The sequence below is a fragment of the Podarcis pityusensis genome, assembly GCF_964106645.2.
Source record: "Podarcis pityusensis genome assembly, chromosome: 2".
NCBI classification, from domain to species: Eukaryota; Metazoa; Chordata; class Lepidosauria; order Squamata; family Lacertidae; genus Podarcis; species Podarcis pityusensis.
In genome coordinates, this window is record NC_138029.1 from 10,513,789 (window position 1) to 10,536,027 (window position 22,239).

Consider the following 22,239-nt stretch of genomic DNA (forward strand, 5'->3'; position numbering starts at 1 on the left):
TTCAACAAACAATATCTCACAAAGTGTAATTCCATAGACCAACGCATCATGCAAACAGAACATATCAAGAGAAATTAAAGTCCAATGGACGGTAAGGAGGTAAAAGTCCATTCGGTTCCTATATTGGCAATATTAACCACAATATGGTATGCTTATCTTATGATGTTCCACGTATCGCTGCTTTGAGGATTCCAACGTTACTTGTATGTAGATATCGGATCAGACGGAAAACTTGAAGGTATGGCACAAGGATTCCGGGATAATAACCGTGTTTCGCCCAAGCCGGGCTTCATTAGCCGTGCATACTCTTATTCTTGTATGACGGAAACAAGGAACAAAATAAATTCAGTTGCGGAAACCTGGTGCTCATCTCCCCCCCCCCTTTTTTTTACAAAGCACATAATTGAGGGAATTATTATTATTATTAACAATAATAAAGGGGCAAGGGGCTAAATAGTCAGCTTTCAACAGCCAGCTGCTGCACCTGTTGAATTTCTCTTCCTAGACATCGTGGGGGCAAATCTCCTTTTCCCTTTCCGCGCGCGTGGGCGCGCCACCGCAACATTTCCCTTTATTAAAAGAGGAGACGGAATGAAAAGAGAAAGTGCGCGCGGGGCGGGGGGAGAGAGAGAGAGAGAGAAACCTGCGGAAGAGCGCATGCGCCTCGTTCCCTCACGCTCCCTCCGGCGGCGAAGTTAGGGCGTGGCGCGGCTTTTGACGGACGGGCGTTCCCTTCCCGCTAGATGGGCGGGGATTCCGGCCGGCACCGCCCCCTCCCTTCTCTTCTTGGCGGCTGCTGCTGAGGGGAAGAAGTGTCAGTCCGGTCAGGCGGCGAGGGAGAGGGCGGCGGCGGCGGCGGCGGGAAGATGGCGGCAGCGGCGACGGCGGCGGCGGCAGCGTGGCTGTGGAGCGGTCTGTGGAACGAGCGCTTCTGGTTCCCCGCCAACGTGAGCTGGGCCGACCTGGAGCGCCAGGAGCCCGGCGACGGGGAGGTGTACCCTCTCCCCCGCCACGTTTGGGTCGCTTTCCCCGGGGCGCTGGGCCTCTTCGCGCTGAGGCAGCTCTTCGAGAGGTGGGAGAGCGGCGGCGGCGCGGGGAACGGGGTGGCGGGGACGGAGGGAGCCGGCGGGGGGGAAAGCGGCGCACACTTCCGCCCGCCTGCCTGACGGGCCGAGGCGAATGGGATGGGTGGGTGGGTCCGAGAGGGAAGAGGGAGCGTCGCCCTCGCTGCCGCTTCCTCAGTCGGCCTCGAGGAGGGTTTGGGGAGGGGGTCAGAGGAGGGAAGACCCGTTTCCTCTCGCCACGTTGGGCCGCCGTTTTATTTCACCATAATAAAACCTTCAGAGGAACTCCGTAGCCAGACCGCGCTCTTTATAAAGATGGGGAATACGCAGGAGAAATGGATTTCCAGGAGATATAATAATACAGTGGTACCTCAGGTTACATATGCTTCAGGTTACAGACTCTGCTAACGCAGAAATAGTGCTTCAGGTTAAGAACTTTGCTTCAGGATGAGAACAGAAATCGTGCTCCGGTGGCACGGCGGCAACAGGAGGCCCCATTAGCTAAAGTGGTGCTTCAGGTTAAGAACAGTTTCAGGTTAAGTACGGACCTCCGGAACGAATTAAGTACTTAACCCGAGGTACCACTGTAATAATAATAATAATAATAATAAATTATTATTTATTATTTATACCCTGCCCCTCTGGCTGGGTTCCCCCAGCCACTCTGGGCAGCTTCCAACAAAACACTAAAATACAATAGCCTATTAAACATTAAAAGCTTCCCTAAACAGGGCTGCCTTTAGATGTCTTCTAAAAGTTTGGTAGTTGTTTTTCTTTTGGTGGGAGGGCGTTCCACAGGGCGGGTGCCACTACCGAGAAGGCCCTCTGCCTGGTTCCCGTAACTTGGCTTCTCGCAGTGTGGGAACTGCCAGAAGGCCCTTGGAGCTGGAACCCCGTGTCCGGGCAGAACGATGGAGGTGGAGACGCTCCTTCAGGTATACTGGACCGAGGCCAGTATACCTGATATATATAGAAGGTGCTTGTAGAATTTGTACTGTTTAAAACGGAAAGGGGTTAAACGCCAGTGGTTCCCAAACTGTTTTTGGCCATGCCCCACCTAAGCATCTCTAAAATTCTGATGCTCCCCCCACCGACATAATAATTCTTAATTGTTCAAATAGTGAACTCCTGTTCACATGGAGGAAGCCTTAAAAGTCATTGACTTGGTCTAACTGTTCTCAAATTGCCCCCCTTAAAAATCAAATGGCCCCCTTGTGGGGCGTTTGCCCCATGTTGGGACCCACGGGGTTAAACCATTGCAAGAGGTGTTGAAATTTTGGGAGGTTGGATAGTTGCAATGGAATGGTGGGGTGCACCTTTTTACTTATTTATGATAATTACTTTGTCAAGAAAGGAGTGTGTGTGTGTGTGTATATATATATATATAAGCAGCGGCAATTAGAATAAGATCTATTATTTTTTTTTATTTTTTTTTGTAAGAATTTTTATTGGTTTTACAGAATAATTTTAAACAATACAAACAAATAAAAAAAGACATACAAACATGTAAAATTTCATAACCTTTTTTTCATGTCCCTCTCTTCTCGGACTCCCCCAAACCTCCCCTTCCTACATCCCAATTTCCAAAATTTATTTCAGCAAATTCTAATTAATTTTATCAAATATATTTTTTCTTATTCTTTTCTTCAACTTAATCTTATGTCACTGTAATCTCCTTTTCTTTCTCTAAACCTCGACATTTTAACATTCCTCAATTTTATAATAGTTCTTAAGGTAAATTTTAAATTTCTTCCAATCTTCTTCCGCCGTCTCTTTCCCCTGCTCACGGATTCTGCCAGTCATCTCAGCCAGTATCATATAGTCTATTACCTTCATCTGCCACTCTTCCAAGGTGGGTAATTCTTCTGTCTTCCAATACTTTGCGATGAGTATTCTTGCTGCTGTCGTAGCATACATAAAGAAATTTCTATCTTTCTTTGACACCAATTGGCCGACAATGCCCAAGAGAAAGGCCTCTGGTTTCTTAGGAAAAGTACATTTAAGTACCTTTTTCATTTCATTATATATCATTTCCCAGAAAGCCTTAATCTTCGGGCACGTCCACCAAAGATGATAAAAAGTACCTTCCGTTTCTTTACACTTCCAACACTTATTATCAGGCAAATGATAAATTTTTGCTAGCTTGACTGGGGTCATGTACCACCTATAGATCATTTTCATAATATTTTCCTTTAAGGCATTACATGCCGTAAATTTTATACCAGTGTTCCACAACCATTCCCAGTCAGCAAACATAATGTTATGACCAATGTCCTGTGCCCACTTAATCATAGCTGATTTAACTATTTCATCTTGTGTATTCCATTTCAGCAGCAGATTATACATTTTTGACAAATTCTTAGTATTGGGTTCTAACAGTTCAATTTCTAATTTTGATTTCTCCACCTGGAATCCAATTTTCCTGTCTTGTTTATGTACCTCCATTATTTGATAATAATGGAGCCAATCTCGAACCTTGGGTTTCAATTTCTCATAGCTCTGTAACTTCTAGAATAAGATCTATTATTGCATCAACTTTACATTTTTAATAATTTTATTTAGCTTTTAGAAATTTACAATCACTTATCCAACAATCAACATAAAAAGAGAATTCCAAAAAAAATCTCCTGAACTTCCCTCCTCCCCTTTGTGGGTCCAATATAAGAATTAACTTTCCCATATGGCTCAGCTTTTTGTTTTTTTAAAGTGTGACTTTGGGGCGTGCCCTAGAAGCATCTTCCAAAAAAGTGTTTCATACCAGAGGCTGTTATAAAGAAGACAAGACAATTGTGATCTATTCACCACCCCTATAATAAATTTCCAAACTGCCCTTTGTCATAAATGACCTCCAGGCAGCATTAGTTGCCAAAATAGAATGGTTAGTTGCCATTTTGGGGCAAGACCGCTCTAAAGTTTTCTTTTTTATGGAGTGGCTGTGATGGATTATCAGTTAAACATCTGGCAAGTTCAGATGACAACCTTGAGCTACGTTATGAACTTTGAGACCTTAAAGAAGAATAATCACTTGATCCAGGGACGGTTCACATATATATTGGCCCATTCCTACCTGTTTTTTCTTAATGGTGACACAGAATGTAAGAGGATTTACAACTGAGCAGCACAGTTGGGTGGGGTAAGCGAAAACAAGCTACAACATTTAACTATAATGTTATTCACTGCTCCTGCTTAGGCTGCATAGAAAAAGCATTTTGGTTCCTGAAATTCATTTGGATTGTGCAGATAAAATAGAACTGATAGAATTCTACAGAATGTGGTGTTACGTGTTCAAATAAAGCCAAGATCCAAGGATCCCCAGGCATGCATACCTAAGCAATTATGTGGGCTTCTACAATTTCCTCTTCTAGCTGTAAGTTGTCAGGCTTCAACAAATCCTGTTCAGGGAGAATCCTTTTAGGACCAGTTAGAGTGACATGGAGGAAGAAGCATGGTACTTTGGATCTGTCACCATGTTTTAAAAATAAAAAAAGTTATTTGGTTAAACATTCATTATTACATTCACTCCCAATGGACTTACTCTGCAAGCATAATAGTTGATGACATCAATCTGCATAATATGTGTCTGAATAAGTTCAAAATAACTGAGGCAGTTATTGTTTTAGTTAATATATGAATTAGTATTGAACAGGATGAGAGAAGAAATACCGCTAAATGTTTAGGTTCAGTTCAGCATTAGGGTTAGGTCTCAGCTATGCCAGTTTCAAAATGAAATTTTACCATGCACTTCAGGGAGAGTCTTCTGCTGCTGTGCTACTATGTGTGTCAGTGGCTCGGCAGCAAAAGACTCCATTCTTTTCCTGAAGCACTGTGGCACAAGCCAGGTGATTCACACCACAGCATGGCAGCAAAAAAATCCACTGCTGTGTGACAGCCAGTCAGATAGTGGAGATGTCAGTCATTATCCTGGTGCCCATATACGGTATCTTCACTTGGTTCCAAGTAGCTCACAGCTCAACGTGCCTGTTGAGTTTTGATCTTTGCTTCCAGGTAGTTTATACATAAACAATTATTAAAGCTATAAAAGCTATAAAACTCAAAAAAGGATTAAACTCAGTACCCATTTGACTTTGTTTTTTGTTTGATTTCCCTATAAACTAGCATTTTTGTAGCAAGAGAAAAACCTGTATTCATGAATTTGGCTCTAGAATCAAAATCTCAGTAGACTTCAAATCTATGTACAGAAGATAAATTGAAAAGTGGAATATCAGGAACATTTTTTGAAAATATTGGAAAAAACTGCTCAGGAATGTTGCAGCTGGCCATACAAAGCAGTTTCGGTCATACAACCCTTTTTGAAAGGACTAGTACAGTTCTTGCAGTGGGGGCTGCTGCTGTCACTTCCAAAGCTCTGGCTGGCTTGCAGCAGCTAGGGCAGGTGGTAAGATAGTGGGATTTCTGTTGTCCCTTGTTCTCCTTTTTCTTTCTTTGCAGTCAATGAGAATAAATTAACTATACCAGCTTTAGGGCTGATGTAGTTAGGTGCTCTGTTGGGAGCAGGATGGGAGAACAAAGGGGGCTTAGCATCCTGCAAATCACCAACCACCCCTGATGCACTCCTTTTCTTTTCCTACCCTCCTCTCCCCTCCCCTGACAGGCAGAACATCTAACCTTATGGAGCATCTCACTTGTGAAATTTGGGCAACACAATACAGCCTTTTTCTGTGTAGAAGCCTTTTGACCCCTCCCATGTTCATACATAATTTTCTGATTTATCCATTAAAATTTCACTACGCCTGTTTTCTTATCCTCATGTCCTGGAATGAACACTCCATGAATTATGTGCTTCAATTTAACATTGGGAGTCTGGGACTGATGACTCACAATTTGAGCCACAGATTTCTTAAACCATTGTTTTTTCTTCCCTTCCTGTCTGTGGTGCCTCACTTTAGAGGAAATGCATTCACATTTTCGGCATATCATAGCAGCACACTGGTTTATCATATGCATATCTCTCTTTTTTAGGCCCTAGGAGAGAGTGTAGTCTATTGTTCCTATGTGTTCGTCTGTTTCCTCTCAGTTTTGCCAGTGAAACTCAGAGATAAGTGAAACTCTGAGAGAATGACAGGAGATCAGCTTTAGCTTTCGCAGAATGGCTTAGTATTCTGAGCTACAAAGGATCACCTCATTTTTTTACTGAAACCTTCAGAAAGGCCTCAAATGCACAAATGGATTTAATAAGTGCTGTGGAATACTGCAGGTAGTGTAGTTATTTTTCATGTGTCCATGTCAGGCCATTTGGAACTGTGATAGGCCTGACAGACTGCCTTCCCTAAGCTTCCCTCCCTAAGCCTAACTGGGGAGGGGTTTACTTTTTATATTTATATTTAGATCCTGTCATATTTATTCCTTTCTTCATTTTACATACTCTCAATCACTCAACAGCAATAAACATAAAATGCAAATAGAGGTTACAATCACATATATGAGCATTAATTAAGAAGTCTAGATATAGGCATTCCGTGTTGGTGGCTCTCCCTTCTTGTCTTTCTTGTTAATGTAGGTGGTGAAATAACACAAGACTGGTCCAAGCAACTCCCCATTTACATGGGAGTTGTGTTCCCAGGCGCCATATGGGTCACTGGGATGCACTTAAGCCTGCCCCACCCACTTGCGGTGCTGAAAATTGTCTGTGTGTGCTGCTCACACACAGATGAGGAGTCTGAATATATTGTATCTGATTTTAGATTTATTTTCTGCCCTTCCCTATAGAACAGGATGTCCCAAAACAAGTTGTCTTAAGTGGTACTGATAAACATCATAGGAGCATCTTGTTGCTGTAAGACATTAAACTGGATCAATGTCGATGTCAGTGGGGAGGCTTTGACTCCCTTTCATCCTTTGTGTGGGAAGCACATTTAAATGGAGGAGAGTTTCAAAAGTAGTTTGAATTATGGCAGGGAGGCTGTTGTATAAGGTCATAGGGTGAGTTGACTTGGTCAACAATGTATGCATCCAAAGAGGTTTTCTCATTCTTCCTGTGTAACTTTCATATGTTCTTAATGTTCAAGATTAATAAAAATATTTTTTTCACATCTCAGCTATTATCTTGCAGTGTTTGCAGACTTGATGAGACGATGAGACCCTGTGAAGATGTGTACTGCTTTGGTGTAGTTCAGTCAAATTTTATTCCCTCAAATGCAGACTTTAGTGTGGTGTAGCTAAATTAATTGATGCCTTTTGAGCTCTTTAATATATACAGTGGTACCTCTGGTTACGTACTTAATTCGTTCTGGAGGTCCGTTCTTAACCTGAAACTGTTCTTAACCGGAAGCACCACTTTAGCTAATGGGGCCTCCTCCTGCTGCTGCTGCGCCGCCGGAGCACGATTTCTGTTCTCTCTTTTTTTTTTTAAATATAATTTTTATTAACAGGCCAATCAAATCACATTATTTCCAAATCACATTAGTTCCAAATTATACAGCCAGATTTTAAAATTTTTGTTGGGGGTACCCATACTTCAAGCTCCGAAAGGGGGTCCAAACATCACTTATATTGCTGCTTTAATTAGACAGTTCTATCCAGTTCTGTCCAGATAGTCTCTTTGTTACTTTCCTCATCTTCTTGTTGTTATCATATAATTCTTTCTTTGTGATCTCTGATAATCTTCACAAGCGGGTTAAAAACAAACATCCTCTGTGTGGGTTTTACACTTTCCAAACATCATATCGCGTAAGGACAGACGCCATTTCCACACCTCTAAAGAACTTTCCCTCAGTCTGTTCGTTAATTTCCCCAGGCTTGCCAAACATATCTCAGAGGGCTCTGCCAGGTCTAGATCACATTCCGAAAATCATTCGCATTCCGATGACCCTGGTCCTCCCCCCCCCCCCGTCCTTCTTAGGCAAGCCAGTCTTGGCGAGACGCCATTTGAAACTGCGTCATAAAACTTGCCTTCGTTCTCCGATGTTTACCAATCCTCTCATTGATCAATAATTCACTCCACACAGTTCTTAAATTCCTGCTTGTGATTAATAAATTGCAACGATTCTTCTTTCTGGGGTGGAGGGTTATTAATATCACATAAGGCAAAAAGAAAGAAAAGTTTTTTCCTCCACCCCCTTTCCGTTTCACTCCAAACATACCAGTCTTTTAATGGTGATTCATCACTTGATTTATTTGTCCCGCCCGTCGCTCCGCTCACAGAGATCCATTAGTCAGCAGTCTTAACTCCCGATCTTCGCTTGATGTATGTGCTTTAGCTTTTTTCCAATTATGTATTTCCAATTATATGTTTTGAGCCAAAGCGAACCAGTGTGCTGATTGGAGACAGCGTCAGGAAGAGCCGACTTCAAACGAGGGCTTGTGCCAAGTGTCCGCACCCCCTTCTTTCGAATCCGGGGGTGAATTATGGACACCGCTGGCAAGGCAGTCCCCCCCATCCCCTGGGGGGGGGCGGGAAGGCTGCATATTTCCCATAGCAGCCTCTTAATTACCTCGTGTGGGTCGGAGAGATGTTATTGTCGGCCATCTTCCAATGCGCCCCCTGGTGGCCCCCGAGCACGATTTCTGTTCTCATCCTGAAGCAAAGTTCTTGACCTGAGGTAATATTTCTGGGTTAGCGGAGTCTGTAACCTGAAGCGTATGTAACCTGAAGCGTATGTATCCTGAGGTACCACTGTATGTAGAGTGATACTTCTGATGGACACATGAATAGAACATATATGGTATCTGTTGAATTTTCTTCTGAGGCTGCTTTATTTTTGTATTAAAATAGTACTATTTTCTCATAGCCTCAACTCAGCAGAGGTGTCTTGTCAATGGTCAATACACAGTCCAAGCTTGTTGGAGTTAAGTTTGCATTGTTAAAAACCTGCACGTAGACAGGAATTTAGGAAGATTACAGCTGGGACTGAACATCAGTGAAGCCATGAGTTCTAGGTTACTCCAGACTTGAAGATAGAACTGAGATGGTTCAATGTTATGTGCACTGAACTTTTCAAAAAGATGCATTTTAACAAAAGAGTGTAGATTAAAGAAAAACTTGGAGTGCATTGAAGTGCATAAACATTGGTGTGTCTGCTTTTGTCTCATTGAAGGATGCTGTAGTTGCATAAGGAAACAGAACCCAAGGAAACAAAGCAAATTGTATTTCAGAAACAAAATACCGGTATATGTTTGTTTCAGAAACAAAATGCATGTTTATGATCCTCAGGTGTCTTTTTAGATTATGGTTGACTTTTGGAATGTACTTTAGGGCATAAATGTTTATCTCTTGTATCTAGAGATGAATTGTGAAATAGCTTTCGGGTTGCTGGCCAGAACCTACTTAGCTGTTACTTGGTACACTGGAAAATGGAAGGTTAAACCCCAGAAGATTTCTACACAAAACTAAACCCATGGAAGATTTTTACCTATTAATATTCAAAATTAATAACAGCGATGAGGTAATAGCCTTGCTACTGCACAGAATAACACATTGAATGTGACTTTTGGAGCTTGTAAGTAGAGCTTTTAAACTCACTAATGGTGTGGTCTGCTCGTTGCAAGAGGAGTAGAGGGGAAGCATTGTAAATGGACTAAACGGGGTGTTTAAAAGGTCTAACAGTCTACATTTTCCTAAAGCTTCACTGTGCGGTATGATTCTGTGACTTTAATACTCTGCTGGGGGCTGCCTCTTGCTGGAGAGTGTGTTTAGCCCCTTGCTGTGGATCTAGACATCCAGCCAAGCCTTTTATTAATTAACCCACATGGGTAATCTGTCTATGTGTGGTGGAAAGTATAAGATACAGACAGCTCTTTATATCAGGGGCTGATAACCTGCTGGCCTCCACTTGCTCTTGGACTACAATGCCCATCATCCCTCACCACTGGCCATGTTGGATGCAGCTGATGAGAAGTGGTCTAACAGAATATAGGGAGGCATAGTTGTTTAAACCAGGAAAGTCATTAATACCTGTATTCATCGCTGTCCTTTGCTATAACATATGTAGAAATCCCAAGTGGCCTCCTTTTAAAACTGAATTGTAACATGGTACACAGCCTTAGTTATGTAATACTAATTTAAAGACCCCTTAAATCAATTAAATGTTTTGCAATCTGACTTGCACAAGTGAAAGCATGGACCAGGGCCATCGTGGCTGATCTTAAACTTTGGAGATGATTATACTGGAGCACGAGTTACTTGCTTATACGCCAACGCGCCTTAAATTTGATCCAAGCACACAGTGGTAAGCGATGTACTTTGTTTTCACCCAGTTTATGAGATTACACTTCATACCAGTTAGTATCCATTATATTTTCCAAACTGTCTTCGTAAGTGCAGCCTTGTGAATAAGCTCGCGCAAGTTACCAGCCTGCAAAAAGAAATACAGTACTAGCTTACTGGGGGTTGGCAGAGGTGGGATGGAGAGTTGTACCCTCCTTGTAGCATACTGCTGCATTTCTAAGCTGACTATGGAGGTAGAGGGCTTGTCTCCTTTGGCAGTTCCTTTGCTGGGAGTAGAGGAGCAGTTGAGCGCTTGGTTCCTCTCCAATCAGCCTGTTCGTTTGCTTCCATGGAATTCAATGCATTCACCTTCACGTAGTTCCTTGTCACTTCTGGTTACCAAGCTAGTGCTTAAATGAGAGGCTGGGTTGATACTGAGCGGTTCAAAAAGTTTGATCAATTTACATTTTTGTACCTTGTTATAAAGGAACCTTGTGGCACCTTAAAGACTTACATGTTTATGGTGGCTTAAGCTTTCATGGACTGGCATCTGCTTAATCAGATTCATGAAGTGCTACTTTTCAGCTGGCAACCTGGGCTCATGAAATGCCCATAATAAATACATTTGTCTCCTATAAGTGCCACACAATTCTTTTCTTGCTTTGTTATTTTGTTGCAACAGGTTAGCAAGGCTGTACCTCTGAAAGGTGAGTTTCAGATGGTTAATTCATTGCAAGAGAGAAAAGTGTTACACATTGACGCTTTATAGCAAGTTATATGAACTTCTTTTTTAAAAACCCCCAATAAAACTTCTGAAAGTGTATGGCATCATTTAGAGATTTGTTTCAGTGAGATAGATTGCACAATAGAACTCAGTACAAGTTGCAGTTGCTAATATGTATACTAATAGGATTGTATATGCAGACACTGCATTGTTTTTTTATTAGGTGGAGTGGGGAGCCTTTAATGAGATATGCCAGAGTATGCCTTTTAATTCACATCATCATCATGCTGTTTTTATTACATTTGGATATAAGACAAATAGTGTAACTGAATTGGGACCTTTGTTCTCTTCCATACTGGAGACACAGGCACTATGCCTGGCGTGGTGTAATATAAATTGAGCTGGTAACTGCTGAAAATGTAATAGGTAATTGATATGTGGGTTTAACAAACTTTTCATCTAAAAAAATATGCCCACAGCTGGGTGACTTCCATTGTTAGGAAAGACTGATGAGTGCAGATTCATCTGCTGTACTTGGATCGGTTTGCTAAATGGCAGCTATGAAATCTTTGGTGATCAGTGCACTTCTTAAATGAATTTCTTCACCCTCTTCTGTTGCCCATTTCCATTCCCCATTATAAAAAGAGGAATCCTGCACTTTTGAATTGAGGTGCCTGCAAACATACAGCCCTATAGAAAGGAAATGTGTTGTTGTTTATGCTGTAGGCTATGTTCTAGTTTTTGTGTAGAACGTTATGGTCTAATTTTGGCAAACTAGTGTAATGTGTAATTGGTTTGGGCTGCTTGATAAACTTGGTGACATAGAGATGAACTACAGAACCAGTGTACTTAGGACTAAAACAGGTGTACAGTTGTACCTTGCTTGTCAATTTAATGCATAGTCCATTCGACTCACAGAACCATTCAAAAGCCAAGGCACGGCTTCCGATTGGCTGCAGGAGCTTCCTGCACTCAATCAGAAGCTGCGGAAGCTGTTTCGGACGTTCAGCTTCCGAAAATCGTTCGAAAACCGGAACACTCACTTGAAAAGAGAATTAGACAAATTCATGGAGATAGCTATCAAAGGCTACTACATGTGATGACTGCTCTGCCTCCACCATTGGTGGCAGTAATGCTTCTGAATACCATTTGCTGGAAACTACAGGAGGGGAGAGGAGAGTGCTGTTGTACTCATGTTTTGCTTGTAGCTTTCTGAATAGGACTAGATGGGTCACCGGCATGGTGCAGCAGGCTCTTCGTATGTTCTTATAAAGGTAAAGGGACCCCTGACTGTCAGGTCCAGTCGCGGACAGCTCTGGGGTTGCGGCACTCATCTCTCTTTACTGGCCAAGGGAGCTGGCATACAGCTTCTGGGTCATATGGCCAGCATGACTAAGCCGCTTCTGGCGAACCAGAGCAGCGCACAGAAACACTGTTTACCTTCCGCTGGAGCGGTATCTACTTGCACTTTGACGTGCTTTCGAACTTCTAGGTTGGCAGGAGCAGGGACCAAGCAACGGGAGCTCACCCCGTCGCAGGGATTCGAACCGCCGACCTTCTGATTGGCAAGCCCTAGGCTCTGTGGTTTAGACCACAGCGCCACCCGCATCCCTGTATATTCTTATGAGTTATAATAAAAGCCATGGAAACCTTCATGCACTGCCTTTCACATTCAAATATATTAACCAAGTGTATGATGTAGCTGCATCTTCAGTGTAGCTGCTGCTGTTTTGTCTTCTAATTTAGTTTATTATCTCCCCTTCACCCACAATGTCCCAGAGTGGGCTACAACAATGCTAAATACAGTCAAACCTCGGTTCTTGAACTGCTCCATTGCCAAACATTTCGGCTCCCGAATGTTGAAAACCCGGAAGTAAATGCTCCGATTTTCAAACATTCCTCGAAAGACGAACGTCTGACGTGGCTTCCGATGAGTGCAAGAACCAATCAGAAGCTGCACCTCGGAAGTCGAACTGTCTTCTGGAACAGATTACGTGTGACTTCCGAGGTTTGACAGTAAAGTATTAAAAATGTACAATCAGAAATATAGAGTGGGTCTTGAAAATATATTTACCAGGTTTTAAAGCCTAAGGTAAAGAGTGCTCTTTGTCTGTTTCTCTGTCTCTCTCTCTGCCAAAAACTGTATAGTGAAGTTGCCAGATGCACATCTGTGGGGAGGAGTTCCACAACCATCAATAAGCATCAATAAGCATTTGCCTCTTGCTTGTGTCAGATTTGTTTGAGCTGATCCCTAAAGCAGTTTCTGATCTGTTTAACTGGAACTTAAAACCACCCGTTATCGATGTACCGCCCCTCACCCTAGCACAGGTTAATCTGCCAGAAATGTAATGTTTGAAATGGCCCTCACGTTCCTTTCTTAAACATCTCTTTGGAAATGGGCTCCAGTACCTTTTTTGGTTTCTATGGAAGCCGCCCAGAGTGGCTGGGGAAACCCAGCCAGATGGGCGGGGTACAAATAATAAATTATTATTATTATTATTATTATTATTATTATTATTATACCTCTCGCTGTGGATCTGTGCTTTGAGTACTTGCACTACAGTACTAGACTGCAGAATTCTTTTCAAAAGAATGTTTTCTTTTTCCCTCCCATACATTAGGTATTATTCAAGGGAAGGAGTGGGCATGAAATTTGTGTTCTAAAAACTTCACCTATCCTAATGAGCATATTGAGATGCTCAGGATATGATTGCGTATTGTGTTCAGAGAGTGTTTATATGAATGAGGAAGACAGCCAGAGTAGTATCTATCTGGCCCAAATTTGTCTGTGACTTCTACCATATTGAAAATTCTATATAGAAGTAAGAAGATGCTGGATCAGGTCAGTGACCCGCCTAGATCAGCATCCTGTTGACACAGGTCCTTGTGGGGAACCTGCAAGCAGAACCAGACAACAAGAGCACTCTCCCCCCTTACAGTTTTTAGCAACTGAGATTACTGTGTGACAAAAGAAACCCACAATTTTTTTGAGACATTCAAAAATATGTGTCTTACATTTTTTTTCTCAATTAATGGAGCCTGAGATTACAACAATTAGCATATGGGGGTCCTCAAACAAAAGAGAGTTTAAAAGGGCAGTCCTCTAAACATTATTTCTAGAGTTTTTACGACCAAGTCACTGGTGGCAAAGATTGCTACTGGGTCCAAGCTGGTTTGGGTTCTTAAATTTGTGACACTTTGTAGAAACATTCATCATATCACTTGTCATCTTATATTCTATTTCTGATCTTTAGGGAAGAGTCCCTGCACTTATGTAGCTGAAACAAAAACACTCATGAGCAAGAGAGAGGTGAACCCCTGTGTTTGCAGAAGTAAAATCAGTATTTGGGTTGGGGCTGTGGGGGGCACAGAAGAAGGGCAGTGTGAACTTGGGATGCTCAGAAGACGTTGACTGTTGGAAGTTGGGTTGAAAGGGGGGGGCGGCGGTTACAGAACACAAGGAATTCAAACTGCAGCATTTTGTTGCAGGTCCTTCTGGTAATGTCTAATAATTAATTTTAAAATCCTCTCATTGCTTTTCATCATTTTGCTAAACTGGCCAGTTATTTTATATATATATCATGAAAATACATGAGGAAACTAAGGAAACCTTTTTCTGTTGTCGTATCAAACAGAAGTGTGAAGTAAAACAAGCTTGCACTTCACTGAAATTTAAATAGAATTATTCTTTTAGGTGAGTGGTCTTTTGTGTGCATGACCATATGCAGGGCAGAAAAATGTGACTGAAGTTGCAGTATATTTGGGATTTTCATATTCTGGGTTATTTTTCTCTGTGTTCATTTGTTACATCTTTGGGATTTTCCTTCCAGATTTATTGCAGGACCATGTGCTGCACTTCTTAACATTCAAAACTGTGAACCTCGCACAGCTCAACCCAATGCAATTCTAGAAAAGGTGTTTACATCTATCACTAAGGTGAGTGATGCTTCAAATTTTTGTTTGAATGCAATAGAATGAGTAGTGGTTATAAAAACCATACATACCACCTTGAGCTCCTTGGAGGCATGGGGGATATAAATGTTATTAAATTAAAAAAAATGCTCATTCTTTCCAGTTCTGTTGTTTTCCAGGGAAAATAAACTTTTCACTACTATAGTGAACATCTAGCTCATGGGTAGGCAAACTAAGGCCCGGAGGCTGGATCCGGCCCAATCGCCTTGTAAATCTGGCCTGCGGATGGTCATCAGCATGTTTTTACATAAGTAGAATGTGTGCTTTTATTTAAAATGTTATTTGTGGGGCATAGGAATGCATTTGTGGGGCATAGGAATGCATTCATTCCCCACCCAAATATAGTCTGGCCCCCCACAAGGTCTGAGGGACAGTGGACCGGCCCCCTGCTGAAAATGTTTGCTGACCCCTGATCTAGCTACACATAACCAGAAAATCTGGCTACATGTGTTCTTTACATTGTTTTGTATGTGTTGCTGTTTACTCCCCACTTCCAATGTGTGTGTTGAGTGCGTACATCTAGTACTCAGACTATAATTCTGTATAAGGTTTGAACAGAAACCAGGCAAGGTACTGTTGAAGATAACTGATCATGTCATTTCCTCCATAGTTCTCAGTTTTTCTCTGAAGAAAATTACCGGTACTTCTTTTCTTACTGTCACTACTAGGCTAATCTGTTGAGTTATTTTCCTACTGTCTGGGTTTCTCAGAACATTGATGTGTAGACTATAATGGATGCAACCAGTGTTTTCGTTTTCTTTTTAGAAAAAGGGATGTTGATACTCACCATGAAGTTGTTAGAGAAAGTGTCTCAGTTTTAACATTAGGGGGGGAGGTGCTGGTGGTGTGTACCCCTAGATAAAAGGACTACTGTATTTGCAACAGTATTTAACAGAAGTCTAACCTTTAGCAGAACTAGGAATGAATGTTTGACAATAATTCACCCCCCAAAAAAACCTTACCTATGCTGAAACAGGCATATTTCCAAGAAACTATGGATTTATTTCTGTTTTATTCTTCACGGGATGGATCCTGGAGGCTGACTTCTTATTTCTGTTGAATGCTTTTAACTCCCTACTGCTGCTTTTAATTTATATCAAATACTCTATTGTAAGAATATCCCTGTCGTGCTCTGTTCACCTTGGCTACTTTTGTTAGCTCTGTCTGCTGATGGATGGCCACACCGACTCGGCCCTGGACACACTGACCAGATGCTTGGAAGCTGTGGCTGGATGGTTTCGTGGGAGCCGATTGAAACTAAATCCTTTGAAGACAGAGGTCCTATGGCTGGGTCAGGATGGCATGGGGATGAGAGACCAACTCCCTTCTCTTGCAGGGGCCCAATTAGTGCCATTGCCTTCCATTAAGAGTTTGGGTGTAATCCTTGACGCCTCCCTTTCCATGGAGGCGCAGGTTACAGCAACAGCCAAGGCGACATTTTTCCACCTTTGCCACATCAAGCAGTTGGTCCCTTACCTTTCCCGCCCCAACCCGGTCACAGTGATCCATGCAACAGTCACCTCCAGGCTTGACTACTGTAATTCGCTCTATGCGGGGCTGCCCTTGAAGCTGTCCCAGAAACTCCAGCGGGTGCAGAATGCAGCAGCGAGGCGCCTCACGGGGTCTCTGCCATGGGAGCATATTCACCCAGTGCTTTTCCAGATGCACTGCCTCCTGGTGCAGTACAGGGTCAGATTTAAGGTGCTGGTTTTGACCTTTAATGCCTTCACGGCCTAGGACCCTCGTACCTACGGGACCGCCTCTCCCGGTATGCCCCACGGAGAGCCTCAAGGTCCATAAATAGCAACACCCTAGTGGTCCCGGGCCCTAAGGAAGTTAGATTAGCTTCAACCAGAGCCAGGGCCTTTTCAACACTGGCTCCGGCCTGGTGGAACGCTCTGCCTCATGAGACCAGGGCCCTGCAGGATCTGATTTCTTTCCGCAGGGCCTGTAAGACAGAGTTGTTCCGCCTGGCCTTTGGCTTGGAGCCAGTTTGATTCCCTCCCCCTCTTCCTTTTTCCTTTTTCCTTTCTCCTCCTGTGATGAGGCTGCATTTTAATATTTTAATGTTTCAATATTTTAATGTTGTATTTTAATCTTATTTTTAAGTTGTATTCATTCAACTTGTTTTTATTATTGCTTGTTCGCCGCCTTGGCTGGGGAGGGTGGGTTATAAATAAAAATTATTATTATTATTATTATTATTATTATTATTATTATTATTATTTATTTAAGGCAAATGTAGGCGTAGTTTTGAAAGCACTTGAATGGAAAACTAGTTTTGGTGACACTAGCCTGGCATCAAATCCTGTTTTGCTGCCAGAATTCCAGGTGATGAGTAGGAACTTTCTGCACAGATGCGTGTGGCTGAAGGGAAGAAATCTCCGGTAGTATTGTCATCTTTTTGAAAAAGATAAGGAAAGTACTGCAAGCAGTCAGTAGAATAACCCAAAATGTAAAAATGCAGTGTAATACCCTACTGGTGTGTTAAGCTTACACACTTTGGTTTTGTGTGGGTATGTGTTATTTCTTTGGAATTTGTTTTTCATGGCATCTTGCATCCACATTATTTTATATTATCATATTGGATCTTTATGTATATTTCTTCTAATAATTTGTTCCTTGAACTGATTATTTAACCAGTGTTACTTTTTCTAGCAAAACGTTTTCGGTACAATTTTGTATAATATGCAGCAGATCGAAGAATAATTGGGCGATAATGGGAAGAGTCTGTTTTGGAAGGTAGCTAAGGAGTATGTGTTTGATTACTTTCTAGTTTCCAGATGCAAGAAGATTAGAGGGCTTGTCAAAACAACTAGATTGGAACGTCCGAAAAATCCAGCGCTGGTTTCGTCATCGAAGGAACCAAGATAAACCAAGCACTCATGTGAAATTCTGTGAGAGCATGTAGGTTTGTGTGTAGTTCACCTCTTACAGCTCCAATTGTTTTGTTTTAAAGTTGACATCTTGTGGTCTCTGAAATTTTGAAGAAAGGCATTCTTCTAAAACAGATGGCTATTCAGCAATAGGCATTACTGAAAATTCTTTTAAGGTTATATCCAGCTAAATGGTTGAATGGAACGACAACTACAAGTTCAGTTGCAACTGCTCCTTCTTCCCCTTGTGTGCCTCCAGTATCACCCTCAAATCTGCTCTAGAGGGCTAGAGGGAATCCCCAGAGCAGATTTGGGGGATGCATGGGGAAGGACAGAGAAGGGAAGTTCACTTGCACTTGTGGAAGTCTTTCCATGTGTGCAATGATTTAGCTGGATGCAACACTTGTTTTTTTTATTTGTACCAGGAGATACATTTGGGTGTTTCACCACTATTTGTGTTTCAGTGTGGTAAAATAGCTCTTTCACCTTTAGTTTGGACTGTACAGCAGATAGCTATAATTTTTAATCTTTATGCAAGCTATATTTTATCCTTTGAAGTTATTTTCCATTGCATGCACTTGAATTTTTCCTGGGCCCTCGTTTCTTTTCATTCCCACTTAAATTTATTTTCTTACCCTTTTCTGCATGACCTCTATCACTATAGTATCTGAGCATCTTTGCCTTCCTGCCTGCTACTTCTGTGACTTCTACCTCTCTTCCTCAGTGGCTTCTTCCCCAAGATATTTGCTTTAGGTGAGTGGGAATCTCATTTGACATCTGTCTGTCTTTGGTTTATACTCTAAATTGGAAGCTGCTTAATCGTAAGCCCCATTCCCATGTTACTTGTGAGTAGGGCATTGCTGTGATTCATGCGATCCTGTCCCTGTTGCAGCATCTCCTCCTCCAAAAGAAGTTTGTCTGAAGTGTCTGCAGTTGTCTGAAGTGAATGCCCAACCTGGAAGAATTATTGGGGGGTCAAGATACATTCAGGAACTCACATTTTGAGGTTTTACCAGACAACCTTAGTGTCCATGCATATGCTTTTTCCTCTTATTGTGGGGCTAGCATAGTTGTGTATATCAAAGTCTCCTACGGATATTTTATAGATCTAAATTATATTATGTTAAGTCTCTAAAACATGTTCGAGTTAATTTTGGATTTTCCCTGGTTGGTGCTTTACAACATCAATATATTTGTACCATATATTTGATTCTTACTTTTTCACTTCCAGGTGGAAGCTTGCATATTCTATCTGTATGGTTACGTATGGACTCAGAATTCTTTGGTTGGTGAGTATGTGCATAATAATCAATATATATTCGGTGGAATTAAATTAAAAGATTCATTTGGTCCTTGGGGACTTCCTTAACATTCTTATTTGGGTGGTCAGTTATTCCTTCAATTCTATCATGGCAGAACAGGAAAGGTAGCCTTTATATCACTCTTCATCTCAGGAATGCTGCAACTTTCACTTTTTGACTCCAGAACCAGAAAGACCAGTTCATGATTTGTGATGCCTTTTATTTGTTGTTTCTTGAAAAGGGTGTTGATCCCTGTCTTACAATCTATGGTTGCTTGTATTGAGCAATTTCCCCCTCAATATAAGGGATCCCGTATCTACATGTTCTAGTTGTACAGTTTTCTAGTATCTTTCATTCATTCATTATTATTATTTTTTAATCTAGGCACCCTGGCTTTGGGATACTCGACAATGCTGGTACAACTACCCTTTTCAGGTATGTGGTGTCTTTACTAATAAAAGCTTGTAACAGTGTTAGGTATCATTTCCTGAAGTCGTTCAGCCTTTGACTGATCACTTTCCTCTTGAACCAGTTTGCCACTGGAAGTACTGATATATACACAAAGTTCCCTCATTTGATACAGCTTATCTGTCAACTTTGAGGGAAGTAACCTGTGGAACAGCTGTGTCTGTCAAAATAAGCATCCTGTTCTTGCAAATATATTTTCACATGTTAGAGCTTAACTTGGAGCGCTGGTAAATCAAAGGTGACGGATTGCAGTACGTGTGCCTGGTTGTGTTTCAAAGTGAATTTGCAGATACAGTGGTGCCCTGCAAGACGAATGCCTCGCAAGACGGAAAACCCGCTAGACGAAAGGGTTTTCCGTTTTTGAGTTGCTTCGCAGGACGAATTTCCCTATGGGCTTGCTTTGCAAGACGAAAATGTCTTGCGAGTCTTGAGATTTTTTTTTCGCTCCCCCCCCTTTATCTAAGCCGCTAAGCCTTTAATAGCCTTTTAGCAGCTAATCTGCTAAGCCGATAAGCCTTTAATAGCCGCTAAACCGCTAATAGCGCTAATCCGTTAAGCCGCTAATAGGGTTGCTTCGCAAGACGAAAAAACCGCTAGACGAAGACACTCGCGGAACGGATTAATTTCGTCTTGCGAGGCACCACTGTATGTCAAGAAAAACGTAATTCTTAGAGCAAATGGGCATATTATGCTTTGCTACACATTCCACTAGCATGCCTTTCTGTCTGCCTTTTAATGATCTGGTCTGTGTAGGAGGTAATGGGCATACTTTACTTAGAATGTGTTTGATGCTTTAGTGCTAAACGTAAGGAATGAGGGAATACAAAATAGCTGGAATGATGCAATAGGGAGAGATTTATAGTGGCAGTTCTCTGTGTGGTGTAGACCTTCTTTTAGTCCTGCAGTCATTATGTAGATAGATTGAAAACTAGTGAGAAAAACTGTGTGTGCTGAAAACCATCCAGTCGCTAAATAAACACTCTCTGCATCTGAACTCACCTAAGTTTTTGTCTTGCTGCTGATCTATCAAAAAAGTGCTTTTTTATGGGTTTGAGGCTCCAAATAGTACAGGCTGATTGCTCTCTAGTTTATTTTGTTTGTTTTTTACATGATACTTGGATGGTAATACTGAATTCTTCTCTGATCCTCCTCTTTTAAAATTGCTGTGTCTAAGTAACATGTATTTCAAAAGCACACATGGCAAGTAATCTGTGGCCTTTTCTTTGTAGACACCTGCTAAATGGAAGACACACTTTTTAATAGTTAGCTAAAGGCCTGTCAAGTTTTGCAGCCTGGGGAATAGACAGTTCTAGTCTTTTATCCAACCAATCTACTTGTCTTCCCCCAGTCCTTAGCTTGTTACCCCTCATTGAGATTTTGGGAGTGGGGTATCAGAAATATTGCCCTTTCCCTGAAAGCTAAGAACTATGACCAGGAGAAGGAAGTGTTGCTTTTTCTCATGGGGCATTTGGGTGTGGTCAGGCCACCAGGTTTCAAGTGGTGTGGGAGTTTGTGCTGCCAGCCTAATGTTATCCTTAAGTGCAAATGACAGCTGTTCAGTTTATATAAGGGTACAATTGGGTATGATTTTGGGAGATCTGCCATCAGATCTCACTTAAAAAAACCACACATAATAGCAGCTCTGGGGGAGGAAGCGGGAAGAACCGAAAGAAGGGAGGATAGGTTTCTTTGTAATTACAATATTGAATGCTTAGGTTATCATTTTACAGGATGGAAGGACATAAACACTTACCTGTTTAAGCCAGCAGTGGAGAATCTCTAATTCTCCTGTAGGTCAAATTAGGCTAGAAAGTGGTCCCAGATTGTCCTGCAAAGTTGTTTCCCCTAAACTACACCTACCTGCCCCACACCTGATGTCACATGTGACACCAGTTGTGGACAGGCAAAGATTCAGGTACAAAGGAGCAATAGAGAATGGAAAAGTGTGCTCCCGATTGCTTTTTGGCAAGCAAGCCTTGTTGTCAGCTTCAATCAGTCGATTGACAGTGATAGCAAACCCTGCTGAGATGGGCTGCACTTTGGAGCCCCCAGTCAAGGTTGAACACCCAATCCCTTGCCAAAGCAACACATGCCTATCGGTTTACAAGCCCTGCAGAGAAACATTCCATTCGCTTGCACTTTTTGAAATAAAATTGCACAGGCAAAGGGATGCTTCACCTGGGGTCATGATGACATCAGAAGATTGATAGGTGAGTGGTCCCAGCTATAAGTCAATTACATCCTTGGGGTTGGGGGACATCAGGATCTGGCTCTCTGGCTGGACTCAATTTCCTATCAGTGGTTTTAAGTATTTAAATCGGGGTGGGGAACCTGTGGCCCTCCAGATGTTGATGGACTACAGCTCCCATCTTCCCTGACCCTTGGGAGCTGATGGGCATTGGAATCCAACAGCATTTGGACTGTCCTGCTTTAAGTAGCTCTTAATGCATATGTTACATGCTGTTTCTAAACAAGACTTTCTTTCTGTTTTTCAGCCCCTATCATCCAGCCTTTACTACTATTATTTTGTGCAACTGGCCTTCTACTGGTCTCTTGTGTTTTCACAGTTTATAGATGTGAAGCGAAAGGTAATTAACTAGCTGTTTCCAGGAGCCTTAAACAATCCCATTAACCTTTCTGAATGAGGGGAAGAATAATTCAGTACCAAGTA

The 22,239-nt window shown here is 42.0% G+C and overlaps 1 protein-coding gene and 1 long non-coding RNA gene across 2 annotated transcripts in view; one reads left to right on the forward strand and one right to left on the reverse strand.

The window, feature by feature from the left end:
* Positions 1 to 633, reverse strand: LOC308471213. Its single transcript, XR_013982798.1, has 2 exons — positions 485 to 633; positions 1 to 313 (listed from the first exon to the last, which is right to left on the reverse strand). It is a non-coding gene; the product is annotated as an uncharacterized lncRNA (long non-coding RNA).
* Positions 634 to 760: 127 nt separating this feature from the next.
* Positions 761 to 22,239, forward strand: part of CERS5 (ceramide synthase 5) — a 38,997-nt gene continuing 17,518 nt past the window's right edge. Inside the window, exons 1-6 of the mRNA XM_080994838.1 lie at positions 761 to 1,072; positions 14,782 to 14,887; positions 17,700 to 17,830; positions 19,031 to 19,088; positions 19,485 to 19,535; positions 22,064 to 22,156. Coding sequence (XP_080850964.1) covers positions 867 to 1,072; positions 14,782 to 14,887; positions 17,700 to 17,830; positions 19,031 to 19,088; positions 19,485 to 19,535; positions 22,064 to 22,156 — 645 coding nt within the window. The 5' untranslated portion in view covers positions 761 to 866. The remainder of the gene's footprint in view (positions 1,073 to 14,781; positions 14,888 to 17,699; positions 17,831 to 19,030; positions 19,089 to 19,484; positions 19,536 to 22,063; positions 22,157 to 22,239) is intronic.